Source organism: Micrasema longulum, unplaced genomic scaffold, assembly GCF_059751315.1.
Source record: "Micrasema longulum isolate JH-2025_06_02 unplaced genomic scaffold, ASM5975131v1 h1tg003183l, whole genome shotgun sequence".
In the NCBI taxonomy this organism is placed as follows: domain Eukaryota; kingdom Metazoa; phylum Arthropoda; class Insecta; order Trichoptera; family Brachycentridae; genus Micrasema; species Micrasema longulum.
The window spans coordinates 50,351-63,450 of NW_028280274.1; the positions used below are offsets into that span (position 1 = coordinate 50,351).

Sequence of the window (13,100 nt, forward strand, 5' to 3'; positions counted from 1 at the left end):
ATTTTTAGAACAAAGAAACTTCAGGACTTTTAAGTGAATTAAATCAAATAAACTCATCGCAAAAACTTCAACTTCTTGAAATGTAAATTTAAACATTTAAAACTTTGTATTTAGTTTTCAACTTTGTATTAATTCATGCATACATAACATGATCTTTTCATTTCTTATAATTATCATACATTCCTAATTTTAAGCTGGTTTAATTGGTTCTGAATTAGACCAATTTTAAAAACCTTTAAATTGTCTAAAATTGATTTAAAGTCGTTGTTTTGCTTACTTGTATAATGTTAAAACAGAAAATGTTTTTTTTAATGCCAGACAGAGAGCGATAGTCTTGACAGTACCAACATACAACTTAATAATTAAATTGCAATTTGTATGCTTTTCTTATCACACGACAATGTATGTAATATTTATGGCAGAGTGATAAATACTCACATTAGCCAGGGTATCGGTCCAATCTGCTTCATACCCATGACCTGGGTGACATAATCTTGACCCACGAAGTTCACCGAGAGAATTAATTCCAGACTCATTTTCTACTAGTGCTACAACTTCGTACTCAAATGGAACTGAAAAATTGCATAGCGAATTTATATAACAATTTTAAACCAAAGCAGTATCATTTATTTTGAAAACATACATTTCGCTTAAATTGTTTTTGTTTTGAATAAACATACTCACATGAGTGCTCTACTAGTAACATTGTGTGCATATTTATTTATAAATTGTTTGACGCATATGTTTTTAACCTCAAGTTTGAATTTTTGGAATTTTTTTTTTTTTTATAAATGTTTTTTGTACTGCCTCATATAAAATTTAATTTTGTGAGTTTGACTTTTTTCCACATGAGAGTCTGATTTTTACCCTTTCTCTCGTATCATAATCATGTTGAAGATGACTTAAATAAACTTTTTTTTTATATGTGTTATTTCAAATTAATAGGTATTTTTTACAAAAATATCACGGTATTGTTTAGTGACACTACGCACTGTCAACTGGTCGCTGGAGACTCCATCTCTCGGCGACTAAAACATAGGCAGCTAGGGCCAGGAGACCAAGCCGAGTGTAGTAACGTCAAAGCTGCAATAGTAGCGTTACTAATTATAAGGAAAAAAACGTCAGGTAGTCTCAACAGTTGCTCGCAGTGTGCACGCTTCCATTTGAACCCGTGCTCCTATTGGTCGCCAGCGACCAGCAGTCGCTTGTGCACCGCCACTGCGTGGCGAGTCGCAGTCGAAAGTCACAGTCGACGTCGACCAAGTCTCAGGCGACCAGTCGACAGTGAGTAAGAGCCCTTAACGTTCTTTGCCGATATGTACGTGTATTTGTAATTTATTTATTTGTTTCTTTTTTTTATCAGAACAACTGTGTTATTAATAATCTTCATCATCATTCCCCTATCCGCAACCAATGATGCATAGGGCACTGTATCAGTACGCCAAATGCAGTGTTTTTCCACCAGTTACATAAAGGTAAGGTGATCAGTCTCACGCCTCAGGTGCCAGTCCAGGGACAGTCAAATATTACAGGGACCCACCTTTAAAATCAATATTTCACGTTGTCCCAGCCTGGAATCGAACCCGGGACCTCAAGCATGGTTGCTGACCAACTACTACACTACTAGGCGATTTATCTCCACTTATTTCGACGTATTTCCTTTTACAGGATTTTCATCGGTTCTGGTTCTATTTTACACAGAACTGTATTCTTCATCCGTCCCAGACCCAGAAAAATAAAGGCGGAGTTATTGATTCCCATTATAAATGTAAATCTACAATGATTATGTTTTAAAACTAACCATAAAAGTCTCAAATGACAATGACATAAAAAATAATAAACAGTTCAATGCGCCATAGACAAGGTGACAGGCGGCAATGTGCTATAGCCATAAATATATTGTAAAAATTAACTAATTACTATAATAAGTACCTACGTACCTATGTTTTTTACATATTTGCAAGAAATACTTAAAATTACTCTTGTATGAAGTGCGTATATTTTAACTTACCATCAGTAAATCTTAATTGATCTGTTACAAGAACATCTATATTTTTCCACCTAGCTGCTAATAAATCCTCAGAACTAAAAACGCCAAAATCAACACTTCCTTTCGATATTCTTCGTAAACAATCTAACCTGAAAATGATTAAATTTAACATATTTGACTACCCTTTTTTTCTTTACACCTTTCGTAAAATAATCATAAAAATGTGAAATTGGGTTCCCATAATTCACATAAAGTTTACATAAATTTGTCTCATAAACATTCGTATTGTTTAGCGGTGAATTTTTGAAAATCTGAGTATTTAGGGATTTGAAAACATATATACTCTTCCAAAACTCGTAAAAATGTACAAAGCTTAAGTTTCTTTTAACCTTTTCCTATTTCCTCTTTTATCCTTTTTTCTATTTAGTAATAGTTTTAGTTTATGGTAATTAATAAACAAATACGTTTATTTCTATTGTTATATATATATTTAGCTTTTTAACTTTTATTTTCAATTGAATATGTTCTGTAACTTGAATTATAAAAATAAAACAATTATTTAATTGGTTGGTTGGAAGAAATTGCCATTTTGCAATAAGCCCGCCAATGTATAAATAACATTATGTTCAAAAAGTTAAATGAATAAATAAAAAATACCCGTTTCCGCATCCAGTGGTGCATAGGGCAGTGTATTGATAAACTGAATGCAGCATATTTAGATCATCTATTACGTGAAGGTAAGGGGATCAGTTTTACGCTTCAGGCAGTCTAGGCACGATGAAATTTTGCAGTTTAAAAAAACCTTCAATATCCATATTTTGCGTCCACCCTGCTAGGAATCGAACCCAGGACCTCGAGAACCACTACACTACGAGGCGGACTTATTTCCACTTTATCAACTTTTTTTGCGATGTTTACATGAGAGTAGTTATCGAGTATAAAACACTCATCCAAGGTTCTGGTTCTATTTCATACACAAACTGTGTTTTCGTCCACCTGGCACAGATAAAATTAAATTCTATTATGGTCATGCTAATAAAATATAATCATTTAAAAATAGGGAAATATCACATACTACGAATACCGATAAAAATATGTGAAATGTATTTAAAAAAATTAAATGCATTTTTTAAATCAATATGGATATTATGGAGAAATGCTTTCATTCGTAACTTTAAAAAATACGTCCCTACAAAAAGTGAAATGTTTGACCTTGATAATTGTTACGTCAAGATTCGTGACGATGTTCTATTTGAATTTAAACGGTCACAAACAAACTTCAAAATCTAACCGAATCGTGACGTATTAGGAGCGTGGCCAATGCAATGGATCGTTTTTGCGGGAATTCAAAATTATAAATTTAAAAACATTTTTTATGCTAATAAATATTGAATAAAAAAATTCTGACAGTATTTCATAGACCCTTATTAATTTAAACTTGTAAAAAAGATATTATTTTCCTATTGTCACAATTTGGGTGATCATTAACTTAAATCTTATTTTCGTGTCCTGAATTTCGGAAAAAAAAAATAGGTACATCAGAGTTATTGTGTCAAAGTAAAATATATATATATATTGGAAATAGTAAAAATAATCACCTATCAGTTCCAATGACACATTCAATTCCACTATTATTTTTATCCAAAATAGGACAATATCTTCCAGCTTTTTTGTATAATCCTTTTCCTTCGACGATACATACTCTCACTGTAAAAATAGAAATAGAAACAGTAAATTAAATAACACGCATATAAATGTCTATATATGTACATAAGATACAAAAATGTATAAAACACTCGCAAAAAAGTCAATCTACTCAACTGACAAGCATGTAGGTTAAATAATTTTTAAATTTTTCAAATTTTTTCAAATTTTGATTATTTATATTTTTCTATTATTATTTTGTATATTGTTTTGATTATTTTGTATATTGTTTGAATGTGTTAATAAATGTTTTTGATTTATATACAGAAGAGTCCCGACTTAACACGGAATTTTCTAACTTCTAAAATAATTTTAAAAATATGCTCTATGGTAAAATTGTGTATTTTTTTAATTAAATAAATAAATCATTTAAAAAAAATACTGCTGAATCTCGCTCACACCGATAAAGGTTTCAATTATTTTACTGTACGAAAAATCCTTGAAGAAATATGGATGTTTAAATATAGATATGGTGATAGCTACACAGTGTGTAAAGGGTTCATCAAACAAGCCAATAAAAGTACCAGAAACGGTTAGGTAGAACGAACACAAATAAAACTCATAAAACCGCAAAGTATTTTTGCAATATAAGCTAATAAGTCACAAGCCTTGCAAATGCCTATACTTTCATGTTTCCTTTTCAATTTTTTTTCCATCTCTGTTGAAATTTTTATCAAGTTATAAAGTTGATGTTGAAGAATCTTCAATCAAATTAATTAAAACGAGTAATAATCAATCATTATTATTGAGCATGAGATGAATCCGCCTCAGTAGGTAGTAGATACGCGGCAAAATTTTAATATTGATTATTATTACTATCATTATTTTGGATATATATATATATGTGGATAATTTTTATAGCGCCGTTTTTGTGAAAATCACCTCAAGGGCGCCGTACAATAAATAAATATCCCACCACGTCTTGCAGCTACAGAGCGCATATACAATAAGAAATCTAGCCCCTATTTACACGTTTTATTTGACAATAAAGTTTAGAGATTTCGGGATATTTAAAAAAAAAAAAAAAAAAACAAATTTATAAAAATAGAAGTTAGATAACAACAAGTCTTGCAGCTACTGAGCGCATGGACGGTTGGAATTCTAGACCTCACTTACTAAATTTGGAGATTTGATAGTTGATAACATTTACCTATTGAAGCTAGATTACTAATCGTCTTGCAGCTACAAAGTACATGGACGAGTGAAATTATGGCAACTTAAAATTATCAATAAATTTACACAAACAAACATTGAGCATAATAGAAAATTTGCCAAGTGTTCGTGCTAAAAAGTAAACAATAAAAAACTAAACAGATAAAGCACTTTAACACTGTGGATAACATTACAGATAAAAATATCCGAAGGGTAGCTTTTGTAGTCACTATAGTGACTATAGTCACTGTCGCAGTATCGCACATGTGCAAACACATGTTTTTGCTGAATTCCTAGAAGATGGTCCGGTCCACGTGTAGTTGCCGGAGGGGGAAAAGAAGCCTATTGTTCCAACAACTTTGTATCCATTTTAGTCTGTATTATTTCGTTTTATAATGAGTATGAAATTCCCGCTCAATTTTATTTATATTTAACATTATTATTTAACAAAGGTGTGTATGAGAGTGGTTTGAGGATTGACGTTTCATTTTGTATGTACGAGTGGAGTATATTGGAAAGAAATAAGTTCAATTTTAGTAGCACTGTTGTAATTTATCGTGGGAGGTAGAATTCCAGATAGTTAAATACATTACATTAGCATAAAAAAATAATACATTCTTTAACAATTTTAATGGGTTAATACTTTTTTATGATTTTAAAGTAGGCGCACTGTTGTTTGAAAGTTTCCGTTATTCACTACTTGTCACGTATTTAAGTAAGAATAAAGCGCGAAATAATGCTTTAAAATGAATAATTTGTTGGATGGTAACTAGGAAGTTTGCTTTAAACTTGCCTCAAGTTTACAGAGTTGCAATCTCAAACTTGGGTCAAGCTTGAACTCTTGATACTTCAAAGTTGATACAAGCTTGAGGCAAGTTTAAATTGCTATCTGGGATGGATAATATCCGCACTACTTCGTGTAGAGAAACCTAAGAAATTTCTTCATGTCTTGTCTTGCATTATGTCTTGCAGCTAGATAGCGCATGGACGGTATAAAGTTACATGATTTAAAAAATGAAATTAGCTTTTTCTAATGAGGAACTTCAGCCCTACGGGAAATTGGATACAAAAAGTGTTTTCTTACGCGGGGTAAAAATTAGAGCATTAAATTGTAAAACAAAGTTTCTTGAAAATGTACAGAAAAAATAATAAAAAATACTTTGATAAAAACGCACCACTTTAAATGACGTCACTGGTTCATGTGAATCAACCTATGATCTGAGAGCTATGGAAGATTTCCGGTCTGCTTGTCGCTTCTGGACCAATAGGAAGGACTGAATGAGAATAAGCGGAAATGAACCTCTGACGTTACACGCGGAGTTATTTCAGAAATACAAAACTTTGAAAAATCGTTGCGCCGATAATACGATATATAAAAATTTAAAAAAATAATTTTTGACTTAGTTTAACAGTCTATTAACAAATAAAAAATTTAAAAAAAAACACTGAACTTCCTCATTATTTTCAAGTTAACAAATAAGAGCTGGATTACAACACATTCTGCAGCTACAGAGCGCAAAGACAGTTGGAATTCTAAACCCTAATTATGAATTTAAAGTTTGAAATAATTTGAGAGTTTATTACAAAGATTTACATAAAAATATACATTAGCAGTAAGCAAGAGTAGTAAGTTAGCCGAGTGTTCATGATAAAAAGTAAACAATAAAGAACCAAATAAATCAAGCACTGTTTTCACATATTACATTATTGTTCACGAGATGAAAGCTACTACAGATGTCCGAGGGAGGGGTCCTGGTAACCGAAAACATGTTAGCCACATCTTTTTGGGTAATTCCTGGTAGATCCGATCCACATGTGCACCAAGGGATGACGCCTATTGTTCCATCGGCTTCGTGTCAATTTTGAGGCGCAACTTTATTATTATTATTATTTTGGATAACTTATGTAGCGCCATTTTCGTAATAAAATACCTCAAGGGCACTTTACATAGTGATTATATTGTTGAATTAATTTAATTGAAGCTTTTAAAATTGTAATTTAATTAATTTAATTAAATTTTTCGAACAAAGAAAACAGATAAACTAACTGTATTACAAAATAAAGCCTTTAGAATCATTTTGAAAAAAAACAGATACACGAGGGTAAAGTCGATGGTAAATGAAATGAAATTATTAACATATAAACAAATAATATTTTACAATACAATGATATTTGTTCATAAAATTATAAACTCTAATAAAAAACAGAATTTTGGAAAAAAAATTATCGGAACCAGCATGAACACGATCACAATACTAGAGAAAAGAACAAAATTAGACTTCCATTTAGGAAAAAGGCAAAGTCACAAAATTCAATTTTATTTAAAGTAATTAAAAAGTATTACGAAATGGAATAAAATATTTATGAAGAAAAAAACAATTTTAAAAAAACGAAAACAAAATTTAAAATGATGGTCAAGACATATGTGATAAACAATTTATAAATTAAATATATTTGCAATGTTATTATTAGAACACACATAACAATATGTATGATATGTGTGCCCTACTTTAAGATTTAAATAAAAAAAAAAATAAAAAAACAATTTATTTTGTTGTCACATGCTACGGATTTATTCAAATGATTTAGACAACAAGTGGGTTTTAAGTTTTTTCCGAAACATCACTTCACTTTCACAGCCTCGCACCTCTGTTGGGAGAGCATTCTATGCCATAGGGCCTGCGACCGCAAATGCGCGTTCACTAAATTTAGTGCGCTGTTTGCGTAGAGGTATAATAACTTTTCCTCTCGCCGTAGACGTAGCTGATCTAAGCGTGAGACGTCTGTCAGCTAGTTCATCTGGAATGCATAGTTTCCTTAGATATTCCGGAGCAGAGTTGTGCAGTGACTTGTACATAAGCCAACAGAGTTTGTATTCGACCCTCTGTGGAAAACGTAGCCAGTGTAGTTCCCGAAGTAGTGGAGTGATATGACTGAACTTAGAGATTCCGTAAATAAGTCTCGCTGCGGCATTCAATACAGATTGTAGGCGAGTCATTTTGTTCATTGGTAGACCTGCATAGATACCATTACAAAAATCGACTCTAGACACTACAAACGCATTTATTAATTGACGGGCGGCATCAAGCGGCAAATTTTTGCGTATGCATTTAATTTGTCTCAGCTGATAGAAGCATGAACTTATCGTTATACTAATTTGAGTGTTAAGAGAAAGGTCAGAATTGAGTAAAACTCTCAGTAGTTTAACGGTAGGTATAGAGTAGAATGTATGTAATAGAGGACGCGACATTCCCGCTCAAAATTTCTGAATGTATTTTTTGTACTTTTGCCGAACGTGTGAATAAGGTTTAATATTTTTATCATTTTGTATATTATATATTCATGAATAAACGTGGACTAATTTTAAATAAAGCTGTTCGCGATATATTAGCACTGTTGTAATAATTTATTATGACGAGTAGTGCTTCTGAGTCACAAGTAAATAGATTCATATACTTTTCTAAACGTATAAATTTTAATTTTCTTATAAAGCAGCACAATCATAAAATTATGTTTGAATATTTCTGTTATTCACATGGTTTAATTTAGAATAAAGCGTTCATAATAATAATTTGTCTAACATGCAATAAAATGGTAATATAGTGTGCTGAATCTCCCTTGAAAACCTTTTCGCTATTAAGTTAGTCATAACAAAAAAATTGTTTAGACTAACGAGACTGAAAAGTTACATATAGATTATAATTTTTTATTAGACCGGCTTCTGTAATTTTCCAAAGTTCAATGGCCTAGCTCTGGGCGTGTACAGATTACAGATAGGCTAAAGACTAGAAACGTGACGAGTTCAAAATGAGTAGTAAAGTTTCTTATTATCAGAATCAAGTTTCTGGTGCACAAATATCACTGAACAGAGAAAGTCTCCAAAACAACGCTGGCAAAGCTTCAATCTTTTCGTGGTGGCAGCATATAGCAGGGCTGGTATTCTGAATGGAATTGCACGCGAAGACATCGCTCTGTTAGCTTGTATTTAGTACATATTAAATACGCGTTCGGATGGCGTTTCCTACGCACGCTAGAATACCATAACACTACCCCTGAGGCACCTAATACAGATGCTACTGCTACTGATTTTGCCACCTTTTTTTACAAATAAGGTTAAACAAATCATACGCCTCCCAAAGATGCACATTAGATCCAATTCCAACATGGCCTTTGAAAAAATGCATTAACGCATTACTTATTAAACAGACGTATTTAATAAATCCATGAAGCACAACATTGCGTTTAAAAAATCTAGATCGGCAAAATCTTTCTAATTTTTGGTCTATTTCTAATTTTTATACCGCCACCGTACTAAAAATTCATTGAAACTCCAATTACAGATTGTTGAGTGCCAGATGTTATTTCTTTTAAATTAATACAGCGAATTGGAATCACATTAAAAACTCACTTGAAAAAGTCCAGCAAAATAAATTGCACAGTTAAATTAAAACTAAAAAGATCTTCTTTACTTTTTATTTCCTCGTAACGATCTGGATATTTGGCGATCCGGATGGCTGGAGTTCGGATAAACGGAGTAGGCTCGTTAATTATATCGAATATCATCCTCTATTTTTGGGAAGGCAATCAGCATGCCGACATTTTCATTCCACGGAGACGGGGGCGATAAGAGTATTGTCTGACATAATAACGGCGGTAGACTGGTTATCTGGTGTTGTTGGCTCTTGGTTTGACTTTGCGCGGAATTAAGTAATAAGAGAACGGACAACAACAAACTCCGGTGACAATTGTTATCAAGCGGAGGCGATACGGTTGGCTTGGCCATGTACTGCGGATGCCTCTTAAGAACTTTAACCACGCTTGCCTACTTTACAAGCCATCGAGTTGTCGACTTCATTCACTGCTGACTGTTCATCGGCAGCTCATGTCAGAACTACAGGACGCAAACCTGACTAGGGGGGATGCACAGAAGCTGGCAGCCGACAGAGATGCCTGCAGGATCTTCGTGGACACCATATGCTCCAACTAGGAAGCGGACATGGACATGGAATAATGTTGGCTCTTTGGACATGAGTACTGTATTTGATACTGTAAACCATAATATGTTGCTTAAACGCCTGGGTAATTCAGTTCATATCTTCATTAAAGATAATATTCAGTTGTGTTCCAGGTTAAAAGCTTATTCAACTTTCAAGCGTCTACTGGAGTGCCTCAAGGCTCAGTAATCGGACCACTCCTCTATTTCCAATAGATGTAGAGAACATTGTTTATTGTGTATGCAGACAATTGGTAGAATTCCATATTTTTAATTTGGTAATGTATCCAAAATAAAACAAGTTTATTGGATTATAATTCTACTTTATTTTTTATAAAATATACAAAGGGTATATTGTGACGCGTTTCGTCTTGTTAGGACATTTTCAAACAAACTAACTTAAATGTTTACAAAGTTTCCTTATATACTAAAAATAATTGCTATTTTATGTTTGTGGATTTCTATACAAGTATGTTTGCAAATGTCATAACAAGACAAAACGCGTCACAATATACCCTTTGTATATTTTATAAAAAATAAAGTAGAATCTAATCCAATAAACTTGTTTTATTTTGGATATATTACCAAATTATAGAGAACATTATCAAAAAATGTGTACTTTGGTCTCACTGCTATGCGGGTGATGCTAACAATCATTTTTGCCGTAAACCAGACATGCTTGCTTGCTTGTGGACTTAATTGATGGCTGTATTAAGAAAATAGGAGACTGATGGCTGAAAGAAGACTAACAATAAACCCATAGATGGCTTCAGCCAGACGACAGAATTTGATTCAATATTTTACAGTGACAAGTAATAAGCCCTGTAAATGCCTAGACATCCATAACTCTTAATAATTTATTTATCTCTGTCAAAATATTTATAAAATAATTCTTTATACTGTCATATGTATTTTTCATTTGAATCGTGGATTTTCCGATCTGAATTTCACCGATTTTGTATTTTTATTTTTTTATTTTAACAATAAAATAGCATACATAATTGTATTGTTGTTCCCGTAAAATTGAGGCTTGTTAGCTGCTTATATTACATTTTTTTAAATATAAGGTAGGTAATTTAAATTATAATGTAATATGTTATTTCATATGATATGAAATACGTTATTTCATTTTTTCCTTATAAGTACATACTTTTTTAACATTCTGAATTTTTCGTAAATATATTACTTAACACTTTATCCATGTCTGCTCCTTGAGAAGAGCATATGGTATCCACAAATCATTTAGGCCCCTCTGTCGGTGGCAAGCTCTTGTGCATCTTCCCATCCAAGTCCGCGTTATGTAGTGATCTAATCTGCCGCCGAATTGTCAGTTGAAAACGTCTAGGACGATTTTTTTTGCATAATTATCGTCTATATTTCTTCGTTTAAGTTGAGACATCTGTTTATACTACACAAACATGTTTTTTTTTAAATATTTAATTGAGCCTTTATCGAAATTACTTTATGTTGTTATTTAGACGAGAATTTAGTACACATCATACTTAGTAGGCATTCACTAAGGTAAGCCCTATTTATTAAAGTTATTTATTGTGAATACTGCGGAAGAAAAACAGGACATAAGAGAGGAAATTGGAAAATGCGAGGAAATAGGAAAATGCGGGGAAATAATTATATCTGATCGCGTGAGAAATGCGGATTAAATATTTGATAAAGGTACCTGCCTCACACGAAGGAAAAAATAGCATTAAGAAATAGTGTTGTTAGATACATAACATTTCGGATGTGGATAAGAATATTTTTTTTCTATTTTGTTCATTTATTTATTTTACTGAAACAAACAGTCGACAATGATTAGCAATAATTGAATATCTGTAAGTATGGAAAAAAGGGGACATTCTTTCTTGTATGTGATTCAATGTGTGATTGTTCCCCACGCCCATAAAAATGTTCTCCATACCTGTTGTAATGTGTTGTTTAAAAATAATAATAAAGAAGTGTTTCAAAATTTAGCAAAAAAAACATTAAAAAACCAAATGAAATACTTCTGCAAGGCGCAAAGCTAGCTTCCCCTTCCGCACTCCTGTTTTCTCCCCTGCAGAAGTCAGCAACCATTCGGTTTAAAAAATGATTTTTTAGCTTTGACACGCTTCAATTTTTTTTTTCAATACGCCGATATGTCTTTGTGCTCACACCAATCATCGTGCATTCGGATGTGACAGGGTTTACCATACAGCTGTATCATTGTACTACTACTACCATCACGCCATTTCCCCGTAGGGGTAGGCAGAGAGAATTGACCACCACACACGTCTATCCTGGCATACATTCCTAGCTTCTTCCACATCCATACATCTTGTCATACATGCCCTTCGGTTCTGTCTGCTTTAGATATGACCAGACTTAAGATTTTGGTTTATCTGATCATGCCACGTCTTCCTCGGTCGTCCTCGTCTCACGTTGCCGTTCATTTTCGCCATATTTACTTGTTTTACCATTTTTTCGTCGTCTATTCGTTCTACGTGACCAAACCATCTCAGAGACCCTTTCTTAATCTTATCTATTATACTTGACTCAGATTTACACTCTCCCCTGATTTCACCATTCGTTGCCCTGTCATACATTGATTTCCCACACCTTCGTCTAAGAGATCGCATTTCAACCGCGTTCATTCGGCTTTCATCCTTCCTCTGCCAGTTCAATGTTTCACTTCCATACATAAGTGTTGGGGCTAAAACTCCGTTGCTCACTGCCAGTTTAGCTTCTATTGACATATTTTTATTAGAAATTACTGTGCTTAGTGCTCCGTTCATTTTGTTGCATTGTACAAAATTGTACAAAAGTTATAAACAGGTTAAAATATTTCACAAAGAAATTAATAATTATGTTTCATCTATCTGGATAAGAACGTAAATAGTAAGTTTCGGTTTTGGAAATATTAAATTATTCGGATATCCGATAGTTTTGGTTACCTTCACGGGCTCCACACATCTCTATTATGAACCAAATAAAGAAGATGGGTCGGATATTAGATAGATATAATACAAAAATATATTATACTTAGGTACAATTCGATTTACGAAAATCTGAAAGCATTTACGGTAACGTTTTTCTCTAAAGGGTCTATTACAGTGTTTCTTATTTCTACTTTTATAAATTTATTTTATAAAAACAAAAATACATTTCCGCAATGTACAATCAACAATGCTTGTGAGTAAAATTCTTAAATTATTGTGTTTATATTTTATACTCTATTAAATATTAACGTATCCCAAACTCCATGACACCAAAAGCCCCGTGTTA

General features: G+C 32.6%; 1 protein-coding gene across 2 annotated transcripts in view; it reads right to left on the minus strand.

Annotated features, from left to right (window-relative positions):
• The window catches only part of Tsf3 (Transferrin 3), a 53,144-nt gene that overhangs the window by 11,203 nt on the left and 28,841 nt on the right, over positions 1 to 13,100 (minus strand). Inside the window, exons 2-4 of one of the 2 annotated variants that reach the window (XM_088241945.1) lie at positions 3,589 to 3,697; positions 2,012 to 2,139; positions 439 to 572 (exon numbers count right to left, since the gene is read on the minus strand). In XM_088241945.1, coding sequence (XP_088098071.1) covers positions 439 to 572; positions 2,012 to 2,139; positions 3,589 to 3,697 — 371 coding nt within the window. The remainder of the gene's footprint in view (positions 1 to 438; positions 573 to 2,011; positions 2,140 to 3,588; positions 3,698 to 13,100) is intronic. The other variant, XM_088241946.1, reaches the window with a different exon arrangement.